Source organism: Chlorella variabilis, assembly GCF_000147415.1.
Source record: "Chlorella variabilis unplaced genomic scaffold CHLNCscaffold_1, whole genome shotgun sequence".
NCBI classification, from domain to species: Eukaryota; Viridiplantae; Chlorophyta; class Trebouxiophyceae; order Chlorellales; family Chlorellaceae; genus Chlorella; species Chlorella variabilis.
In genome coordinates, this window is record NW_005435087.1 from 2585061 (window position 1) to 2607417 (window position 22357).

The following is a 22357-nucleotide window of genomic DNA, read 5'->3' on the forward strand; positions in this document are numbered from 1 at the left end:
CCCAGTGAGGAGGGAGAGGGAGGAGGGAATTGGAGGGGAGGGAGGGGCCACGGACTGGAGGGGTAAAGGGAGAGAGGCTGGTAAGGTTGTGGCCGGCGGTGGGAAGGCGGCCGGGGGTGGGTGGGTGGCAGGGTGCCGTGTCTGTTGTTTCTGCTGCTGCTGCTGGCAGCCACCAGCTCAGCTCCTCTGCTCGCGACCCCGCTGCAGCCCGCTGGCCGCCTTGCCGCCGCCCGCGTCTCACCCTCCCTCGCCCCGCACCCGCACCCTCCCTGCCTGCAGGTTGAGGTGCAGGACGTCAGCGCCAGGACATGCATGTTCAGCCTGGTGGGCCCGCAGGCGGACGAGGTGGTGGAGAAGCTGCAGGCGGGCGCCGTTGTGGGCGCACCGTACGGCTCCCACACCCTGCTGAGCTTCCAGGGTGAGGGGCAGGGGGTCGGCCTGGGGAGCGGCCGCGGCAGGCGCGGGAGCCGCAGCCTGCACCGCACCTCCAGCCAGCGCGTGGCGCCACCCCATCCCTGTGGGGTGGGCGCCCACTGGTGCCGCCACCACGCTCGGCGGGCGTGCCCCCGTGATGCGCCCCCCACTCCCACCCCCACCCACCACTCATCACACAAACACGCACTGCACACCACATCCTACACATCACCATCACCACCACCACCACCACCACACACACACACACACACACCTCCCTGCCTCTCCGCCCTGTGCAGGCAAGCCCGTGATTGTGGCGGCAGGCGGCGGCCTGCCCGGCCCTGGCTACACCTTCATCGCCGACGAGTCGGTGGCGGCAGACGTGTGGAGGGCGCTGACGGCCCAGGTGAGGCGCCCAGGCAGGCGGCAGGCGGCCTGCAGGGGTCGCGGCCAGCCCTCGAGGAACACTTGGCTGCCTGCCCCGCTTGCCTGCCTGCCTGCCTGACTGGCGGCCCCTGCCGCGGCGCCACCGCCCCGTTTCGCCCACCCCACCGCCTGCCACCCCGGGGCCCATGCCGCAGAGGGTGTTGAGCCTGCCGGGGCCGATGTGTGGCAGATGGCGCGCGTGGTGGCGGGGCGCCCCGCCGTGGGCTCAGAGCTTACAGAGGAGCACACCCCTCTGGAGGCCGGCCTCTACCACGCCGTGTCCCTGCAGAAGGGCTGCTACATTGGCCAGGAGACGATTGCCAAGGTCAGAAATTGCTTCTGAACAAGTGTTTCGAAACAATTTTGATGATAGAAAAATTAAATGTTTCTATCATCTCCCCGGGAGTGGGGCGCGCGCTGCCGGGCGGGCCGCAGGGCTGCCGCGGCGGCGGGGTGCAGGCAGCACGGCTGGAGCCGGCGGGGTGCAGGCAGCACGGCTGGAGCCGGCGGGGTGCAGGCAGCACGGCTGGAGCCAGCGGGGTGCCGGGCTTGGGGGCACGGTGCATGCGTGCAATGCAAGGCGGCCGCTGCCGACGCATGCGGAGCCGGGCAGAGGTGCAATTGCGCCGCCGCAAACGGTTCAGCCGCCCCTCCACCCGCGCGCTGCCGCCCCTTTGGGCCTCCCCTGCCGCCGCCGCCGCAGGTTCACAACCTGAACGCCGTGAAGCGGCAGCTGTGGGGTCTGGACATGGAGGCTCCCTGCGCGGTGGGCGACGAGGTGGTTTCTGCGGAGGGGCAGGGCGGCGCGGCGCTTGGGCGCGTGACCTCGTATGTCGACACCCCAGACGGTGCGCGGGGCTGGCGCCTTGCGCGCTCGAGTGCCGCGGCGGGGCCACAGGGATGCGCGGTGGTGGGTAAGGCGTCGGCGGGGCGCTGTACCCCCGCACCCAAGCCTGCCGTGCTGCGGAGCCCGGTCGACAGGAGGGGCAAGGTGTCGGCGGTGATGATGCCTGTGAGTGCGCAGCGCATGCCACCCGCACGATCTCAAATCTCTCTCTCTCTCTGTGCGCATGCATGCAGGCCGCCACCGGGCGCTGGCCTACCTCAAGTCCAGGTCCAAGGGTGCCCAGGTGGAGCTGGAAGGGCTGCCTGTGATGGTGGCGGGAGCCAAGGGCAGGGTCATAGCGGTGCCCTTCCTCTCCCGCACCTTCCCCGAGGGCCAGGGCGAGGCAGGAGGCGCGGCGGGCGCCGAGGGAGGCGCCGCCAGCAGCGGCAGCGAAGGCGAGGAGCTGGCTGCCCGCAAGGCCGAGGCGGCGCGGCAGCGGGAGGAGGAGGAGGCGGCGGCGGCGGCGGCGCGGGCCGAGAAGATGCGGGCGATGCAGGAGCGGCTGGCGGCGTGGCAGGCGGAGCAGGCGCAGCAGCAGCAGTGACGGGGCTGCGTGGTGTGGGCTGCCGCCATACCCGCCGTCCCTGCATTGTGCACCCTGTCCCCCTGTGCACCACAAGCCACGCACAGTGCGCCAGCCGCTTAAAGGTGCAGAGTTTAACAACAGGTGCTTTGGATGGCTGCACGCGGCGGTTGAAGCGGCGGTATTGCACGCATCAGCAGATGTGGTACTGTCCAAACACACAACCTTCTGTATGCGGTGGTACCGTGTGCATCAGCAGATGTGGTACTGCCCGTACACCACCTCCCGTATGCGGTAGTAGTCCTCGCTCAGCGCCCCCTCCAGCACCAGCCCGCCGCCGCCGCCCTCACCGGCGCCCGGCTGCCGCCGCCGCACCACCACCTGTCCCGCGCAGTACAGCGAGCCCGCATGGAACTCCGAGGCGATCCCCGCCGCCGCCAGCGCCTGCTTCAGCTCTGCGGCGGCACGTCGGGGCAGCATGGGGAGGGTAAGGGCAGCGCGTCGACGCGCAGAGCGCAAGCAAGGGGGCTGTCGATGTGCTGTGTGCTTGCGTGTTTGCGGGAGGGGCGGTGGGACACAGCCTTTCTCTAGGCCCAGCGGCACAGAGAGGCGCCAGGTAGGCGCCAGATAGGCCTGCAGCCCCACCTGACAGGCGCACGTCGCCGATGAACACGCCGCCGTAGCCCGCCTCACCGCCCGCCCCGGCCGCCGGCAGCAGCTGCGGCAGCTGGCTCTGCACCGCGGCGGGCAGGGGCGCGGGGAGGGTCAGGCAAGAGGTAAGCTTGCCCAGCTCAGCGCTGGTAGCCACCTGAGCTGCGTCGCGAGGGCTCTGTCCCCAGCCACATAGCGAGCTTCAGCGCAGCACCGGGTACCTTTCTTTTCCGCCACCCCGCACCTCTGAGCCGTCGGCGGGCGGCCCCACCGCGCCCTCCACCCAAGCCAGCTGGTAGTCTCCGATGCGGTGCAGCCGCACGCCGGCCATCAGCGCGTCGCTGCACACAGCGCAGGCGGGCGCACAGGAGGCGGCAGGGTAAGGCAGCAGGGTCAGGGCAGCAGGGCATGTGAAGGCCGGCAGCAGGCCCCTGGTGCACAGAAAGAACCGCGCCAGCCAAGCATGCACGCAAGCCAGCCCAGGCAACGCCAGCCCGGACGCCGAGCAGCAGCAGGGCGACGCGGCGACGTGCAGTACGGGGCGGTCCATGGCGGTATACCCACCTCAGGACAAGGCGGTACGACGGCTCCCCCGCCAGCTCCACCTCCTCCCCCGCCTGCGGCGTGTGCACCCCGGTCAGCAGCCCAGCCAGCTCCTGCTGCAGGTGGGCCGCCAGCGCGGCGGTGGCGGCGGGGGAGCCGTGCACCAGGATGAGGCTGCGCGGCGCCACGTGTGCGAGCATGGTGCGCATGCTGCGTCCGTCTGCAGCACAGCACAGCACAGCACAGCACAGCGTGGAGACAAGAGCCGCAGAGCCGCGTGGGATGCGTTCAGGCGTCGGGCGCTGGGAGGGTGGTGCGGGGTCACGTGGCTGGCGTGGGCTGGCACGCACAGCGCGCGCTCAATGCATGCGGGGCAGGAGGAAGACGCCACCCGCCGGCACGCATCGGCCTGCTGCTGCCTGCGCCTTGCCGCGCAACGCCCCCCGCACGCCCAGCCACCCACCCGAGCGGCCGTCAAAGTCGAACTGCAGGATGCGAGCCCGCAGGGTGACCGTGACGGTGGCTGAGACGACTTTGGTGGGGAGGTCAGCGGGCACCCCCGCGTCCTCCGCCTCCGCCTTTGCCGCCAGCTCGGACTTGAGGGCCTCAAAGGCTGCAGGCGGCAAGGGTGGCAAGGAGTCGCGGGGAGCGGCGCAGCAGGGAGTGGGCAGGACGAAGCAGGTGGGGAGGAGCGCGGTGGTGGCGGCGGCGGGTGGCGAAAGGCGGCGCGGCTCGAGGAGGACAGCAGGAGGCAGCGGGGCAGGGAACCAGGCGCGAGGAAGCCGCGCGGGAGCGGGAGATGATAGGAGGCTGCCAGGCAGGGGATGCCTGTGGGCTGTGGGCCTTCAGTGGCGAACAGCAGGTCAAAAGCAGGGCTAGGAGCAGGCCAGGAGGAGCAGGCCAGAAGCGGGGCCAGGAAGAGCAGGCCAGGAAGAGCAGGGCCAGGAGCCACCTGTGGTTTCAGCGGGGTCAAAGTCAGCATAGTCCAGTGAAGCGCCGTACTCGTCGTGAGCCACATGCTCCCACTCATCCTCAAACGGGAACATGGGCCGCACCGCGCCCTGCAGCCGGGGCGCGCAGGCAGGCAGGCGGTTCTGGTGCAGCATGCGTGCGCTCACTGCATGTCCTGTGTGTGGCCAGGTGGCAGGCGGAGCTCAGCTGCGCCGGCCATCCCAGGTCAGCAGGGCCGAGCAAGCGGAGCACGGGGTGGGCACCCCCCTCGCTGTCCTGCAATGTCACCTGCGGCACCACAAACCCCTCCACCAGGCACGCCTCGGCGGCGGCGGCGGTCGGCTCCTGGAAGTCCTCCACCGGCAGTCCATCCGCCCCCACCACCTCGCCCAGCACCGACGCGAAGCCCTTCCGACTGTGCAGGTGGCCGATAGCCAGGGAGCTGACGCGCGGCACCGCGCCGGAGGCCCGCGGGCTGAGCAGGCCGCTGCCGCCGGCGCCGCCGCCGGCGGCCGCCTCGGCTGCCGCCGCCGCAGCGTCGACCTCCATGCGCTGCTGCTGCGCGGCCTCGGCGGCTGCCGCGGCCGCCTCCTGCTGCGCCTGCTGCGCCGCCAGCCGCTCCTCCAGCTCCTGCCCCTCCAGCGCCACCCGGTGCGACCGCACCAGCTGCATCGAGGGCGCCTCCCGCCTGTCCCGCTTCCCCTGCTGCTGCTCCTGCGCCTGCGCCTGTGGCTCCTCCGCTGCCAGCTGCTGCACGCGCTCCGCCAGCGTGCCCTCCTCCGCAGGAGTGACGAAGACGACTGCGTTGCGGGGGTTCTCCGCCCAGTCCATGAACAGCTGGCGGCTGAAGCCGGCCTCCAGGGATGGCAGGCTGGCAAGCACGAGCTTGGGGCCGTGCGGCAAGCGCGCCAGCTCCTCCCGGCTGCTGCACAGCTTCAAAAACCTGCGGTACCACACGTCACAGTGGGGGCGGTACCGTCACCTTCCTGTCACAACACTCAGCACCCCATCCGCCACCACCTTGCCTGCTGTTGTGTTGCACACCGTTCCACTCTGCCAAGTCAACAACAGAAGCCAAGCCATCCCAAACAAGCAAACACGACGGCCAGGGCACCCACCGCGTGTTGAAAGGGTTGTCCCGGGCGTGGCCCAGGCTGCGGGTCAGCGCCTCGTTCATCCACTCCAGCTGGCTCTTGGCAAACTCCAGGGTGCTGCGGGTGGTACGGGCGGGATGAGCAGTACAACAGCAGCTGGTGACGCGGTACAGGCAGCCCAGGGCGACGCAGGTGGCGCAGCAGCCGACGCGGCGGCGCAGCAGCGAGCCGTTGGCAAGGCGTGGCAGCAAAGCGGGGAGCATCTTGCGGTCTGCCACACAAGCGCTGGCTGTGGGCCTGCAGCGCTGCCTGCCTGAAGGCCATCGCTGACAGCAGGACGAGCGGGTAGGTGAGGCGGTGCTCGGCCCAGTGCCGCTCCAGCAGCAGCACCAGCTCTAGAAGCCGCCCGGCTGCAGGCGGAGCAGGCAGGGAGGCAAGCACACAGACGGTGAGGCCCGGAGGTGCAACGGGCCAGCAAGGCATGCCCAGGACAGACGCCTCCCAGCCGTCAGCTAAGCAGCTCCCCGCTGTGGCAGCGCTGCCAGGCTGCGCCTCTACCCACCACCTGCCTGTATCTATCGGCATCAGCACCGAGCCATCCCCCCGCAACGTGGCCATCACCGCATCCAGCAGTACCTGCTCCTTGCCAGGCCTGCACGCAAGGCCGGCACCACCGCAGCGCACTCGGCAGGCCTTCACCCAAACAAACGGCACCCGCAGGCGCCTGGCCTGGCCAGCCAAACCGGCTGGCTGTCAAGCGGAGGGCGTGTGCCGCTGTTGCAGGGCTCAGCCGCTGCTGGCGTGCCAGCGCCCGCCCCCCCGGGCGCACCGCTCCGGTATTGTCTGCAGCGCGTTGCGGGTGTCTGTGATGAGCAGGGCGGGGCGCTGGAAGGCTGATTCCAGCGCAGTGCCGTTGAGGTGCCGCTCCTTCCTGCGCTCCACATGAAAGGCACCGAGGGAGGGAGGGAGGGGGCGGCATGAGCGGGGAAAGCATCGCATGCGCCCCGCGGCAGGCGCATCCTTGCAGCAGCTCAAGCCGCCTGTCCACCCATCTCACCCTTCGTGCCACCCAGGCACCTGAGCCACACCCACACCCCGCACCTTACCACCCGTTTCATCCACATGTGTCCTCCCGCACCTCCATCAAAACGCACCCCACACCACACCATGGGCCCAACAAGACCCGTGCCCACCTATGGTTGTAGTCCACAGCGTATACATAGTCCTCCCCGCCCCAGCGAATGCGCCACACCGCGCCCCCCAGCAGGTGCCCCGCCGCAAACGGCGTCACCACGATGCCCTCGCCCTTTCCGCTGCGGGCGGGGAGCGGGGTCGCGGGCGGGTGAGCGGCGCAGCCAGCGCGGCGCTCGACCGACAAAGCCCTGGCTGCTCGCACCGGCGGCGGCGCCACGCCAGGGCCGCACCGCCCACCTGAGCGCCATGTTTTGCTGGTAGCGCAGCGGGTGCACCAGCGCAAAGGCTGCATCCACATCATCGAGATTGAACACATCAAAGTCGCTGATGGCCTGCAAGAAAGAATGGAGCGGTGGGGGCAGGCAGGCAGATGCCAGGCGTGCCAGCCGAGGGGGCCAGTGCAGCGTCTGGCCTCGTCTCGCAGGCAGCGACTCGGCGCTGCGCATCCGCCTGGATGCTGCGCCGCCTGCTGCCTTCCAAACCGCGTGCAGCGGGCGGTCCTGTGCGGCGCTGTTGCAGTAGCATGCGGGTCCATCCACCTGGCGGGTGAGGTACTGGTCGTACATGAACATCTGCCCCATCTTGTGCACGGGGCCTGTGGCATACACGGGCGCCGCCAGGCCCAGCCGCCCCACCAGGTAGGGCAGCGCGCCGAGGTGGGCGGGGTCTGAGTGGGACAGCAGCACTGCAGCGGGCGAGGGCGTGGGGCCGTTGGGGAGGACAGCAGCCAGCAAGATCGACAGCAGGGGAAGGAGCAGAAGAGAAATGACAACGACTATGCACGGCTGCAGAGCCGGGCTGGGGCCTGTGCCCGGGCGCACCTGCGTCCACACGCGGCAGCACATCGAGGATGGGCTGTAGCAGCTGCGGGTCATAGGCGTCGTTCCAGCCGCAGTCCAGGAGGAAAGTGAATCCCCCCAGCTCCAGCAGGTAGCTCAGCGGTTGCCCGCCGTGCACGCCCAGCAGCGGCACAAAGCGCACGCCGCCGCCGCCGCTGCTGGCGCCGGCCGCCATGGCGGCTGGCGGGTGTGCAGCGGCCGCCTGTGCGGGCGCCGCTGGCCTGTTGGATCGATACTCGGGGGTCCGGGCGGGCTAGCGAGGAGCAATGAGGAGAAGAAACGGTGGGTCCGAGGGAATCGCACTGATGAAGAGGGCAGCACCCCAGGACAAGCAGCAACAGCCCCGGATGATCGCGATCTTGAAGAGGAACAGCCGCTGCTGCATGCGCACCTGGCTTGGAAAGCTTCCGCCCGGCGGGTCACGCCTGGCGGCGAGCCCTGGCTTGCTGCCGCTCAGCACCCTGCCACGGGCCAGGTTGCTCCTGCCCTGTGTTGCACTCTAATGAGTGATGTGGACGCTGTGTGAATGCTTTGAGTGATGATCATGGCACCGGAACTGGGTTTGGCTCTGCCACCAACCTTGCAGACGGTGCCAGCTAGTGGGAGGTACCCCTTGCCAAAAGGGGTGTGTGCCTGTGGATCTGAGGGGAAAAAAATCAGGACATCGGCGTTCAGCACAGATGTTATGGAAGCAATCCATTGCCGGATTCATTCATCTATCTGGCTCCTGCTCCTCCCCAAGCTGCTGCTGAATGTAGCCCAGCAGCTGCTGCTCGGCAGACGCGAAGAGCTCCATGGATGCCACCCAAGGGTGTGGCAGCAGCTGGCGGCACCGCTTCCTTGCTGGCGCCACATCAGCATACGCCGCCACCACCGCCTCCAGGGTGGCCCGCCCAACGCTCGCCCCGCAGTCCGCCACCACGCTCAGCGCCCGCGCCGCCCCCTCGGCCACAAACCAGTCGCTGCGCTGCGCGCGCCCCAGCCCGTGGGATCGCAGGAACAGGTGTGCCGCCAGCTCGGCGTCTGCCTCGCTGTGCGAGTATGCCGCGGCTGCCAGCATCAAGCCCTTGGGGTTGTCTGGCTCCAGCTGCAGCAGCGCCTCCACGGCCCGGCGCTCCACAGAGCACACGACATGCAGCTGCTGGCGGCACAGCTGCTCTGGCGCCGGCCCGACGATGCCCAGCTGCGCCGCCAGCTGCACCGTTGTGCCCCGCTGCTGCAGCTGCTGCTGCTCCTCGATCTGCACCGCGCTGTGGGCGGCCAGGTAGTTGCAGGCCCACTCCAGCTGCGCCGCGGTGGGCAGGGGCGCCGCGGGCCCTGCCTCCTGCGCCTGCCGCTCCTCCAGCGCCGCCAGCGCACGCTGCAGGGCGGGGCGGAAGCCCGGCAGGTCCACTAACGCGAGGCCCTCGCTGATTGCAGCCAGGCCGCGCAGCTGGCCCGCCAGCTGGGTGGCCGCCAGGTAAGCCCGCAGCACCTCCGCCAAACACTCGGCTTCGGCGGCGCCGGCTGCTGCATCGCTGCCGCTCCTGCCGGTACCACCGTCGCTGCCGCCGGCTGCGCGAGCCACCACGGCGAACAGCAGCTCGGTGGCGCTGCCCTGGCTGGCCCGGCGGATGCAGTGGGCGTATGCGGCCGTGTGTCTCAGCGTGAGGTGTCGGTCGATGGGCGGCATGGGGCACAAGATATCGGCGTGCACCAGCTGCGGCAGGCAGCGGAGACACACACAGCAGGCAGGGGCTGGTTGGGGGAGCCCGGTCAAGCAGACCCCCTCCAGCTGGTGGGGCGCTGCATGGCTGGCGCTGCAACTCCAAACACAGCAGCACCCCAGAGTGCCCCATGCCATCAGAGGCGATCGGCGCCGGCGAGCACAGCAGCAGCAGCAGCCTGCCCCACCTTCACCGCTGCCAGCAGCGCACGCTCGCGGATGGCCGGCGTGTCGGGCAGCGCCGCGCGGCCGTCGGCGCCCAGCGGCAGCAGCTGCCGGATGGCGGCGGCAAGCTGGGTGGACGCTACAAAGGCAGCGGCCTCGGGGGTTCTCTCCTCGGGCGCCAGGGCCTCCGCCCGCTGCAGGCGGCGCTCCAGAGAGTCGCCGCCTGGCTGGCCATCCATGGCAGTGGGCTCTGCAGAGGACAGAGTCCACACAAAAGCCACCTTTTGTGGGGCCAGGCGCTTTGAGCATCAGGCTCGGCGGAGTGAGGCGTCCACCACCCGCCTGTCGTGGGCTGCTTGGCGGCAGCCTCCCACGGAAGCAGGGTGAACATGTGTGCGTGCTGATGCATCAGTTGGCTACAGACGTGCTCCTTGCACTACCTGGCAGGGCGGAGGTGATGGCACCGGCGGCGGGGTGTGTCGACGAGCAATTGACCAGGACCTGAGACTGCAGCAGCTTAATGTGGTGTTGGCAAGCGCGGACCGAGGTTAGGGAGAGCCATCAGAGTTGCACCCGAGTGGACCCCGCCAGCTCGGCGTTTTCTAGCCCGCCTTCAAATACTTGCAGTAGCAGCACAGCGTAAAGGTCTCCCAGCATTTAACGTATCGGCTGCTTCTCCGTTAACCCCGCTTGGTGTGATCCATGCCGTGTGACGCTGCGATAGCCCCCCGCTAGTGCCTGAGCTCGAGCCACATCAGCCCCCAGAATGATGCCAGTCCAGCAGGTCCCCTGGCGGTCCGTGTATTTGGCGATCGGGTTGACTGTGGCGGGTGCGCACTCCTAGGGGCTGCTGCGGGTGTCTGGGTGACTGATATCTGGCCTAGGAAGAGCGCCGGGGATGGCATCAAGTGCTGCCGGCGGCCCGGCGCCCCGGCGCCGCCACCGCCGCTTGCCGCTGCTGACGTCAGCCCGCCCGCGGCCGCCTGCCATTCGCCTTCCGCCCGGCCCAACCAACCCATGCCCACCCTTGGGCTGGCGCAGGCCTGGCCATGTTCATCGCGGGCATGGTGCTGTGGCAGACAGAGGGCACGCACGCGCTGATCGGCCTGTGGGTGCTGGGCCTGCTCGTGTTCATCCCCGGCTTCTACTTCACGTGCGGCCGCCTGCCTGGCCGCCGCTCCACCTGCAGAGCGCATCGCTGCCTGGCCCGCCGTTCCACCTCCTCAGCGCCATCGCTGCCTGCACCCCTTGTGCGCCAGTCCGCCCTGCCGATCCCCTAGCAACACAGCGCCCCTCATTATGACTCCTCTGGCTTCCCTGCGTTTGACCCTGCCTCTCCCAACAACACTGCAGGCACATCGCATACATGGTGTGGAAGGGGCGCCGCGGCTACTCCTGGGACGACATCCCAGACCTGCCGCACCTGCAGGCCGACTCCTGAGGCACCTCCTCGCCCTCCCCAGCGGGCCTGACAGACATAAGCTCAGCCCGAGGGGCCAGTTAGCAGTGTCGCAGCTCGCCAGCAAATGGCGCGCAACGGTGCCGTGCCTGCCGACGTGGTGCAGCCGCAGCATGGGCAACTGGAGCAGCAGCTGGAGGCTCGGCTGGTGCAGGCACAGTGCCTGGCGGCGGAAGTGGTGGCAGAGGGAGGGCGCCACGCCGGGCCGCAGCTGCGCCTGGCTGGCCGTGGCCTGGCAGTGGCAGCGGCAGGGCAGCGCCTCCTGCTGCTCGCCGTTGCTCCCGCGGCTGTGCAGCCCCTGCGCTGTTTGCTCGAATGCGCTGCCAGCATTGCGGCGGTGGCAGTCAGCAGCTGCAGTGGCTGTGGCAACAGAGGCGCTGGAGGCAGCTCCACAGAGCAGCAGTGGGTGGCAGCTCTGGCAGGCGGCGTGGCGCACTTTGTCCCCATCGACCGCCACGACATTAGTAGGAGTAGCAGTGTTGGGAGCAGCAGGGTGCCTAGCAGCAGCAGCACTGTGCCAGCACCCTTGCCTGCCTGGCAGGCTTGCAGCTGGCACCCCAGCCAGCCTGTCTGTGCCTTGCTGGCGCCTGGGGAGCTGCAGCTGTTTGCCCCCTCGGCTGGGAGCAGCGCCGGTGGCTGTGGCAGCTGCAGTGTGGGAAGCAAGGTGACAGGGCGAGCCACTGGCTCTGGCAGAGGCACCACAGGGCGCTGCTGCCTCGCCTGGCTGGGAGATGGATGCGACGCAAGCAGCAGCGGCAGCAGCAGCGGCAGCAGCGTCATGGTGGTGTGCTGGGGCGGCCAGCAGCTTGAACAGCTGTCATTTGACCAGGGTGAGGCTTTTGCGCCTTCTGGCAGCATGCAAGTGCCGTTGGTGGACCAGCCTGGGTGTTTCGGTTTCTGGTGCATACCGTGCCCTGGTGCTTTATCCTGCCCCACATGGCCTGCCTGCAGGCTGGCAGCTGCTGGAGCGGCGGCAGCTGCTGCCGGGCCTGTCAGGCCCCGTTTGCGGCCTGGCATTTGCCGGCAGCAATGCATTGCTGGTGGCTACTGAGCGCTCCATGGGAGAGTGGCTGAGGGAGGCAGGTGGCCAGCAGGCACAGCAGGAGAGGCAGGCAGCAGAGGAGGCTGGGAGCGCAGCCATCATGCAAAGGGGCCTGGATGCGGCGGCGGCCAAGTCAGCACCGCTGCTGCTGCCAGCCTCCAGGGAAATCCTGCACCCAGCAGCAGCGGCAGACACAGCAATGCCCGGGGCCCCTGCTGCGGCTGCGACCACCGGTTCTGCTGGAGATTGCTTGGTGGACCTCAGCGGCAGCGGTGGCAAGCTGTTGTCACCATCATTTGGCGGGCCTGCGATCCCAGCAATGTTCATGCTGGGTCCTGAGCAAGGCCTTGCAGCATCGCCGCCGTCTGCTCAGGTCGCCAAGCTGGCAGCCAGCAGCGGAAGCGCTGCGAGGCAGCCTGTGGGAGCAGGCCACCTCACCCTGCTGAGGCTAAGCGATGCCAGCGGCAGCCAGCCGGTGGCTAAGTCCAGCAGTGTGCCGCTGGGGCTGCCCCCTGACTTCATGCAAGCAGCCGACAAGCTGGCTGTGCTTGCTTGCAGCAAGGGTCCGCCAGCGCTGGTCGTGTGCCAGCTGCGCCGGGACGGAGGCCTGGCGCAGCACGAGCCGCTGCTGTTGCCGCTGCCAGACGGCGTGCCAGAGGAATGCAGCGTCAGGATTAGGAGCCTGGCACTCGTGCCCGGCGATCCAGCAGCTGCCACCTCGACGGGCGCCTGCAGCAGAGAGCTGGTCTGGGTGCTGCTGGATGCGGCGCCCAAGCCGGCTCCCGCGCCCTTTTGCAGCGCGGCGCTGGCCGGCAACGGCAGCAGCGGGCCTGCACAGCTCTGGCTGTGCTGCTACCGGTTAGATGGAGGAGCGGGGCTGCTGGAGGCTGTGCTGGCGCTGCAAGCGGGGCTACTGACGCTGCGGCGGGAGGTGAATGAGCGGCTGGACAGCATGGACGCGCAGCTGGGGCAGCTGCTGGAGCGGCTGCAGGCGCGAGCCCAACACGAGGCTGAGATGGGATGAGGCAGTCAGCTTTGCGCGGTAGCCGCGCTTCTTTGTATCAACGTTAGGGTAGCGTTTTGTTTGCTCTGGATTCTGGTTCTTTCATTCCTTTGCTGCAACTCTCACGCAAACATCCAGTGACTGGCCACCAGCCTGTCCCGCGCTGCTGGAGGAGCGGCGCCGTACCCGGCACGCCCAGTGTCTGCTTATTAGGCTGCACTGGCCACACCCAGCCGAAAAGCTCTCATACCACTCTCATACAGCGTCCACTGAGGTGCAAGTGAGCAGGAGCGACATAACGAGAGGCGGCCACTTCAGCACTTGCCCGTACTCCGCCTTTCACTGAGCTGCTCCCCTCCGCCTCCCCCTATTCCATGGTGGCTGTAAATATGGCGAGTGCATGCTGTGGCGCGCTGGAGGTCGCGCACCTGCCGCAGGGCAACCACGAGCTTGGCCTTCAGGCCGACTGCGCCCTGCGCTTCTCCGGAAGGCTCTACCTTGCCCACAGCCAAATAATCTCATTGGCATCGCCACATCTGGCTTCCCTGGTGGCTCTCCAGCACGGCGGGCAGAATTGCCAGTGGCTGGAGACGAAGTTGCCTGTGGTGTCGCTGCTCCCGGAGGAGCCCTCTCCGCTGACGGCGGGCGTGCATGCAGCCAGTCCCGAGTTCCCCGCCTTCCTGGCTCACCTCTACCGGGAGCGGGGGTTTCAGGTGGGCAGGCGGCCAGCCGCCGCTGCACGGCGCCAGCGCCACCCAACCCTAGTTGGAGGAGGCCTCGCCCTGGCATGCCCGATCTCTCATTGCATGTTCTGCCACAGCACATGCTTAAGCTAGTGGCCCGCCCGCGTGGCTGGGTTACCTGCCGCCCCCTACCTTCCATCCGCGCCAGTCTTCATCCTGCCTCTCCTCGCCTGCCTCCCCTCGCCTTCGCCGCAGTGGTCCACCATTGCCGGCGTGCTGCAGCTTGCCGACTACTTTGGCGCAGAGGCGGTGATTCAGAGCGCAGACGCCTGGCTGTGCGCTCAGTACGGGCAGCAGGCGGAGCCGCTGAAGCCGCAGCAGGCGTGCCAGGCATTTGAGCTGGCGGCGCGCCACCGCCTGGGCGGCGCCATGGCGCTGCTGCTGCCCTGGGCGGTGCAGTGCATGGCGCGCGGCAGCCGCTGCTCCACAGTCTGGTGAGCCGAGCGGCGCCGGATGCTGGGGGCTGCTGCGTATGTTCCCCGCTTCGGCCGCGCAGGACGCACCCTTGCCTGTGCCGCTGCCTGCCGGCGCAGGTACGACGGCAAGCAGTGCGTGGCTCGCCTGAAGGCCGCCTTTGACGACTCCCAGCTGAAGTGCCTGGTGCTGGATACCTACTGGTGGAGCAAGGAGGCGCAGGAGGCGTGCCCCGCCTGCCGCTGCCTGCCCGCTGACGTGGCCGCCAGCTGGGACACGTGGGCGGCCCCCATGCACCTGGGCATGGGCCGGCTGCCCGGCGGCGGGGCCACCATCCTTGCCGGCACCCCCATGCACACGCGCGCCTCCCAGCACTATGCCCACCTGCTGCGGGATGCGTGCTGGGGGTGCACGCCGCCGAGCGCGGCCGCCGCAGTGGGCCCCCTGTGAACGCAGATGTGTGGCTGTGGCACGCTCCCCCTCTCTTTGATCGCGGTCCTTTCTTCGTTGCGTCTGCATTTCCTATCCACCATGCGGAATGCCCACTTGTTTAAATGAATATGAATGCATTATCTTATCTGATTTCATTTCCCTTGCCCGCCTGTTCCCCACCAATTCATCCTGTCCATTCCTCGGCACAAGGCCGCATCATGTTCATCCTGTTCATTCCTCGCCGCCCCCACACGTTCCATCCTGCTTTTGCCAAACACATGTCCAGCAGCAGGGCCCGGCCTCCACACCACCACAGGCGGCGCCCTAGGCCGTCCTGAACAAGCAATCTAAGTAGCGGGTTATAAGTGGCAGGTCATTCCTGTGCCTCTCTTTTTTCTGTCCGTTCTATTACTGCATGCCGTGGCCTGCCCCCATGATGCCCTCGCAGATGCTGTGTATCCTATTCATGTGTGAAACCCTTTGAATGCCTGCCCATCTCTCTTGCACTAGCCCATCTCTCTTGCACTCAATTCTTTTCAGTTCCTGTGAAAAAACATCGGCCACGCGCCAGGCCACGCCAGGTGGCAGGACGGGCCGGCGCTGCCGAGGCCGGCACGCTGCGAGCGCCCGGCCCGGCGCCTCCATGGAAGAAGGAATGCTTGCCCAAGGGCGGCCTGCCCGGGAGGTCCGTCACGGCATCGTCCCGCCTGTACTGCCCTCCCACGTCGGGGCCTCCACGTGGCGGTGGGGCGACTCGAGGAGCTCAGTAAGAAAGAAAGAAGGCCCAGCCAGGTGTGGCCCATCACGTGTGGCTTTTCCAAGACATGTAGGTGTTCCAGGCCAGGGCCACCACATTTGCCATCAGCACCTGCACCAGCGGCCGCAGGCGGCAAGCGGGCCAGGCCCCGGCTGTTGTCGACTCCGGCGGTGGCACCGAGCGCGCCGCCCGGCAGGCTGCCCGGCAGCAAAACGCGGCCTCGCCCTTGCGCACACAGGGCACGCCCACAGGGCACACGCCCACAGGCGCCCGCCCGCCCGCAGGGCACGGCCGCGCGCGCGGCACCCGCGCCGCTCGCCTGCAGCTTGGGCGGCACGAAGCGGAAGTTGACGAACTGGAAGGGCACCCAGAGCAGCCAGTTGGAGCGCACGATGTCGGGCAGGTCGCGGCGCAGGCGGGCGGGCACCTCCCCCGCCTTGCCCTCCAGCGCCATGATCGAGGCCACGATGGCTGCGGCAGGGGGAGGCGCGGCGGTGGGGGGCTCTGTGTGCGTGCGCGCGTGTGTGCGTGTGTAGAAGGAGCGAGGGAGGCGCAGGCAAGCGGCTGGGCGCAGACGCAATTGTGCTGCGCACGCGCAGCCAGGCCGAGGGGCACAGAGGCAGCGCAGAGTGGTAAAAAATGGCCGACAGCGAGCAGCAGCCGGGCGCCGCCCCGCCGCGCACAGGAGATGAAGAGGGGGGCGAAGCAGAGCTGGTCCAGCGCCATGCGCATGGCGGCGCCCGCGTTGCCGCCGGTCGTCACTAGGCTGCCCAGGCGACCGTACCACACATGCAGCGCGGGCCCGATCAGCGCCAGGCCCTGCAGGCGGCAGGGGGGCGGGCGTGGGGAAGGGAGGCGGAGGCGGGGACAGGAGGTGGGGGCGGGGAGGGATGCGCGAGCCGCAGCCAGGCGTGGTCGGCCAACGCAGCCAGAGAGCCAACCAACCCTCCATTCAGGGGGTCCCCCAGACTTGCCCAGCAGCCCCTCCCCCGCCCGCTCTGCCCCCCGCGCAGGCAGCCTCACCAGGAAAGTGAAGATGCCGCAGCGCTTCCAGTCAAACGGACCATCCTCGAACTGCGTCTGGGCAATGGCGTCGCCCAGGCCGTTGAGCAGGGCCGCAGACACGGCCTTGGTGGCCACCGGCTGCTTCTCCAGCAGGCCAAGGTATGCGGCCCACAGGGCACCCAGCCCGCTTCCGCCGCCGCCGCCGCCGCTTGAGCCGCCGCCGCCGCCGCCGCCCGAGCCGCCGCCCGAGCTGCCGCCGCCCGAGCCGCCGCTGCTGAAAGTGCGGAAGGTCACGCGCTGCTCGCGCAGGCTGCGGAACATGGCTGCACACGGAGGGCAAGGCAGCCTTCGGCAGGGTGGAGGGCAGCCAATTCCTGCCACGTGAAGCACCCTAGGCGGTGCTCCCGGCACGCCGAGCACACGCCACGCCAGCGCTGCCTACCCTCCACCCCCTGGGCACCACGCAAGCACTCACCCGCCAGGCTGCCGCTCGCCCCGGCCGCCGCATTGCTGCTGGGCCCTGCCCGCTGCGACAGGCTACGCCGGAGCGGCTCGGGTGGCGGGAGCGCCGCGCCTCCCCGACGGCCTGCCTTGCAGACGATCCGGCTGAACGCGCCGGGGCCAGCCCTGCAACTGATCCGCAGGGCACTCTGCATTGGGCTAGACGGCTGCCGCTTGCTGCACCCTCAAGGTGGGCTGGATGGGCACTCGGGATCGCAGCCCTGGGGCGATGCCGAGACTCTCACCCTTGCCAACTTATTGCGATCGACCAGGGATGCCGCCTGCCTCTCCTTGTAGCTCTTTTGCGCACAAGCTGAGCTGTCGCTCCTGCTATGTCTGCCCTGTTGTTGGTCTGATTGCTTGGCAGCACCCATGGTCGCACCCCACGATCCATCTGTGACTTCAAAGCTCCCCCACGACACTGCTAGCAGCACCCCGCGATCGCTCGTTGCCTGGAGCCTCGCCATTGGCGCTCCCTTGCGTCCTCACTTGATCTGTGGATCGTGAAATATCTCTGAGCGTCGTGTGGGGTGGCCGACACAGCTCTACAGCAGCATGGCCGACACGGACGCCCTCATACAGGAGGCTCTCAAGGCTGAACAGGCGGAGAAGAAGAAACAGAAGCAGGAGAAACATGCCGAAGGTGGGTCGGGGTCGGCAGCCGGCCGCCGGTGGCCGCCTGCTGTTAGGACGCCGCCCCGACCGCCCGCCGCTCGCCCTCCGCCTCCCCCAAACCGTTGCAGGCAAGGCGCGCAAGGCTGCGCGCAAGGGCATGACGCTGGAGCAGATCGAGGCGGCGGAGGGCGGTCCGGTGAAGGAGAGCATGGTTGGGATGGCGCACACGCGGCGCGCCGCGAGGCGCAAGGGCGCCGCCGTGGGCGACACCGACATTGTGGAGGATGTGGAGGACATAGAGGAGGAGCTGGAGCAGGAGGAGGAGGACGGCATCAAGCTGGAGGCCTTCAATCTCAAGGCGAGTGGGGTGGAGGAGCTGGCTCTGTGTCTGGTGATGGTTCCGATGGCTTCCTCGCGCCGATGCGTGGCACAGCGCGCACCACAGCAGGGGCCACTGCCAGCCCCCCCTGCCTGCGCCATGCCCATCAATTCACGCGCCGTGTGCCGCCAGGGGAGGGAACCTCCCAGCAGCAGGGGGCGCGGCGCGGCGCGGGGAGCCGCGGCGCGTGTGCCCGCAGCAGACGCGCCTGGTGTGGTGTTGCAGGAGGAGCGGCAGCGCGGCTACTTTGATGCCTCCGGCAATTATGTGGAGAAGGAGGACAAGGATGCTGAGCAGGACGCGGCAGATGCATGGCTTCAGTCGGATGAGGGTGGGCTGGCGCTTGGCCCTGCTCAGATGTGGTGGTGGTGCCAGCGCACCGCAGCTCCCTGGCCGCCGCCGGCCGGCAGGCCAGCAGGCAGCAGCGTGTTGATGTGTGTGTGCCAGGTGCTTACGCCGCCCGCCTGCTGCGGCTGCCTTCTGTGCCCCGCCCTGCCTGCAGCCAAGGTGGTCAGCGACGAGGTGCGGCGCAAGATTGAGGAGGCGCAGACGCGGGCGGCGGCAGCGGAGGCGGCGGCGGGGCCGCTGTCGGCCACCCAGATTGCGCGGCTGCAGTTCCAGGCCTCCCAGGTGCTGCACCCCGGCGAGACGGTGGCGGCGGCACTCAAGCGGCTGGGCGGCCACAGCCGGCGGCCCGCCAAGCGCAGCCGGCAGGCGGGGCGGGGCGGCGACGAGCCTGCTGACATGGCGGCTGACGTGGCGCCAGACCCGGCCGCCAAGCAGCAGTTCAACCAGCTGACGGAAGCTGCCATGAAGCTGATGGATGCCGGCGAGAACGACGTGTACAGCCAGAACAAGGTACTGCAGGCGATCGGGCTTGCCCTCGCCTGACCCTCCCAGCCATTCCTCTCTGTCGTAGGGCTCCCGCCCCAACCCTGCCCCTGCTCCTTGCGTTGTTGTCTGTGTCTGTGCCGCTGCTGCAGGAATATTTTGAGCGGGCGGCTTCCGTGTACATCGACCTGCCTGGCCGGGCGGTGGATGCGGGGCCCTCCAAGGCCGCCTATGAGGACGCAGGTGTGGCACCCGGCCGCTCTCCTCTCCACCACTGCCGCGGCCCGCCGCTCTCCCAGCCGGCCGACACGCTTTGCAAGCGCTCCGTGCTTCCTTCGCTGCCCTGCCGCTGGCGCCTGCTGGCCTGGGGTCCTCATGCTTTGTGCACAGAAACGGGCACAGGAATGTGGACATGCTCAAAGACATGGTGTGCCGGCGCCTCGCCGGCTGGTCACGTGTGTGGGGCCCTCACACCTTCCCGCGCCACACACCTTCCCTGCCTGCAGACGAGGACATGTTTGCTGAGGAGGAGAAGGAGGAGCCCGCGGCGGCGGCAGCAGGCGGCACAGCGCAGCCGCCAGCCGCAGCGGCGCCGGCGCCAGGGGGCCCGCCCCCCTCTGCCGCGCATCCCGCGGCGGCCAAGCCGGCCGCAGACGAAACCGACTACAGCAGCTGGCCGGTCAAGGAGCTGCGGCGCTTCCTGTCGGAGCGAGGCGTGGTGAGCGCGGGCGGCCGGCCAGGCAGTGCAGCGCAGCGTGTCGGCCAGCACATCCTCGGGCTGGCAGGCTAGCTGTACTCGGGATGCCATCCAGCACACACCGCTTCCTGATGCCCTGTCCACCACAGCGGCGTGGACGGCCCTCCGCCCGCCTAGCTCTTCCTTTCTGCCCACCGATTTCCTGAGCCCATGCCTGCCCCTGCAGGATGGGGCGGGCATAGTAGAGAAGGAGGAGCTGATTGCCAGGGTGAAGGAGGTGGCGGCGGCGGGGCCCGAGGGCGAGGCGCCAGCCGGATATGTGTTTGACCCCGCCACGGGCTACTACCTCAGCCCAGGCGCGTCCTGCCTGCTGGCACGCAACATGCGTTCTTGTGCATCTGTCTGCGTGATATGCGTTCTGGTGCATGCCGGCGTTAAGGGACTCCCGAGGCAGGTGCCTCCTCTGGCCAGCGCTGTGGGCGGGAGCGGCCAGCAGGTCCTTGCCCGCCAGGCCTGCCGGCCGGCGGCCTGCTGTCCTCGCTGCGCTGCGCCTGGCAAACAAGACTGGCTCTGGTGGTGCCCCCGCCGCTTCTCTCCTGCCGTGCAGAGACGGGCATGTACTGGGATGCGGCCTCCGGCGGCTTCTACAGCGGCGGCGATGGCAAGTGGTATAGCTGGGACGAGGGCAAGAAGGAGTTTGTGGAGTGGAAGCAGTAGCGGAAGGGTTGGCAGCTGGAGTCAGCCGGTTGATGGCGGGCCTCGGCCTTTGTCACGCCGCGGCGGGAGCATGTGCGCATGATGTGCGATAGAGAGGAATCGAGCGGTGGTGAGCATGTGACCGATCGCGATGCTGCTGCAGGCCGCGCCTGTAGCAGGCTGCTTGCGAGGCTCCCGCCTCCCGCCGCCGTTGTCGCCAACTGTGCATGCCAGCGCTGTAACAACGGCCCTCTTTCAACAAAGCACAGCGACGGTTTAAAAAATAATCAGGCCAGCTTCCGGAAAAGGAACACGTTGCCCTTGCTCCCCCGCGCTATCCGAACACCCTCGCTCACATAGGTGGTGGTAAAGTCAGCTGTAATGCTGTTCTTGATAGGCACCGTGACCTGGCACAACAACGCAGGTCAAGGTGGGGTGAGGAGAAGGAACGTGGCAATGCACTGTAAAGCATTATGTAGGCGCCATGGGTACGCCTTTTTGAGAGCGTACCACAGCGGCAGCGCACCTTGGCCATCCGGGGCAGCTTCAGGCCCAGCATGCCCACGAGCTGCAGGGTGAAGCTCTCAAAGCTCACCCGCGCCAGCGAGCCATCCTGAATGTCCCACACTCCGTCGATGCACACCTCCCACTCCCCAAAGGGCCCCAGACCAAAGCAGGCCGCATTGTTGGTGCGTAGCTGGCCGCTGCTGCCACTGCCGCTGCCGCTGCTGTTGGGTGGGAGTTGCAGGGCCTGCCGAACATCTGCCACACCCGTGCCTGGCAGCCTGCTGGCTGCCAGCAGCGCCTGCGCCGCCGCCGTGCGAGTCACATAGGTGCCGCTGCTCGCGTAGATCAGCTGCCAGTCGCCCAGCAGGGCTGGGCTGGGCTGCCCGCCGCGCTCGGCCTGCTGCAGAGGCGAGGGAGTTGGATTGGCCTCCTCTAGCCGCTTGATGCTGCTGTCTATGCCGGCACGCGACTGCTCATCCCCCGGGAAAATGGAGGCGGGGTAGCCCAGCGATTCGACCGCTGCTAGCAGGTCTTGCTGCGGTAGCGTGGCAGCCTGCACGCGGCAGGCGGCAGCGGCAGGCGATAGCAGCGGGTGAGCAGCGCGGAGCGCTTATCCAACTGCACCCATCCCAGCTCATCAGAATTTGCAGCGCTCATCCCCCCACTCACGTTGCCGCCGCTGCGAGTCGCCACGCGAGCTGAGCGTCGCGGTCGATGGCACCTCGCCGCGCTGGGGCGTGCAGAGGGCCGCCAGGCCGTGCTGGATGCGACGACAGCAGCCATCATGGAACGACGGCACTGCCTAAATCACATACCGAGCAAAACTCAGGCCAGCGCGGCAAATGCGGAGCTGGACCAGCATGGCGGATGCTGACTTGCCTTCATATCGCTCCCATACGGCGCCGGCCAATTGCTGCTCAAGTGCTGGTGCAAGCCGCCCCTGGTCAGACGTCAGAGATCACATCGGGCGCAGTCGCACACGCCCTCTCTCGTGCTGGTACCCTCAGCAGTGCACCAGTAGGCCACCGCGGCACAGCTCCCTCGCTGCGCCACCCAGCGTTGCGCCGGTTGCGGCAGGGCGGCAGCCGCGCGGCACATGGTGGCGGGAGACTCCCTGGTGGACGTGCTGCTTGAGTTCCTCGAGGCCCTGGTGCATCAGGTGCTTTTTGTTCGGGAGCTGTATAGCCCGGAGCTGTTTGAGCGGCAGCGCCTATACGGCATCGCGGTGCGGCGGGCGCGCCACCCAGACCTCGCCGCCTACATCTCTGACGCAGTGGCAGGCTTAAAAGTATGTGTGGGTGGTGTGGGTGGCGTGCGTGGCCACCTGGAGAGGGCTGGCTGTTGCTATGCCATACGTTTGGCCTTGCCCTTAAAGCATGACTGGATGGTGTGTGTCCAGGCACAGAGGCTCATGCATGTGCCGCGACCCCACCCGCTCGCTCCTTGTGGTGCCACTGCTGTGCCGCTTCACGAACCTGCCACCTGCAGGCCCCACTGGCCAGCGGCAGTCTCGCCAAGGTGGCAATAGTGGTGCTGCGGCCGGACCGCACACCTGTGGAGCGTTTCATTTTCGAGCCGCGGGTGGGAGGCATTGCCTGGTTGTTCCTTTGTTGGTTCACGCTTGCCCCAGCTCTGCCCAGGCTTGCCTATGTGCCCTCCCCACCCTGCTTTATGCTGCAACCACACTGTTCCTTCCCCACTTTTTCCCGCTGCAGATTCTGGCTGCGGGCGGCGGCGGCACTGCGCAGGAGGGCCTGGACGTGGAGGCCGTCGAGGCGCACCTGCGGGGCCTGCTGCTGAAGCTGCAGTACGCCGACTCGTACCTCAAGAAGCTGCCGCCCAGCTGCACCTTTGAGGTGGTGGCCTACACCAGCTGGCGGGGCGG

General features: G+C 68.3%; 3 protein-coding genes across 3 annotated transcripts; all 3 read left to right on the forward strand.

Moving 5' to 3' along the window:
- Positions 1-10160: 10160 nt before the first annotated feature.
- On the forward strand, positions 10161-10832 carry CHLNCDRAFT_133589 (hypothetical protein; the record flags this gene model as incomplete). The annotated part of the gene is made up of 3 exons (XM_005851872.1): positions 10161-10221; positions 10433-10544; positions 10745-10832. The coding sequence occupies 3 exons, from the start codon at positions 10161-10163 to the stop codon at positions 10830-10832; spliced, it is 261 nt and encodes an 86-aa protein (XP_005851934.1).
- A 796-nt stretch (positions 10833-11628) lies between these two features.
- On the forward strand, positions 11629-12916 carry CHLNCDRAFT_133590 (hypothetical protein; the record flags this gene model as incomplete). The annotated part of the gene is made up of 2 exons (XM_005851873.1): positions 11629-11680; positions 11802-12916. The coding sequence occupies 2 exons, from the start codon at positions 11629-11631 to the stop codon at positions 12914-12916; spliced, it is 1167 nt and encodes a 388-aa protein (XP_005851935.1).
- An 8661-nt stretch (positions 12917-21577) lies between these two features.
- Positions 21578-22343, forward strand: CHLNCDRAFT_12919 (hypothetical protein; the record flags this gene model as incomplete). Its single annotated transcript, XM_005851874.1, has 3 exons — positions 21578-21760; positions 21961-22053; positions 22224-22343. Coding segments are annotated over 3 exons (396 nt in total), but the record flags the coding sequence as incomplete, so codon positions are not given.
- Positions 22344-22357: the final 14 nt, after the last annotated feature.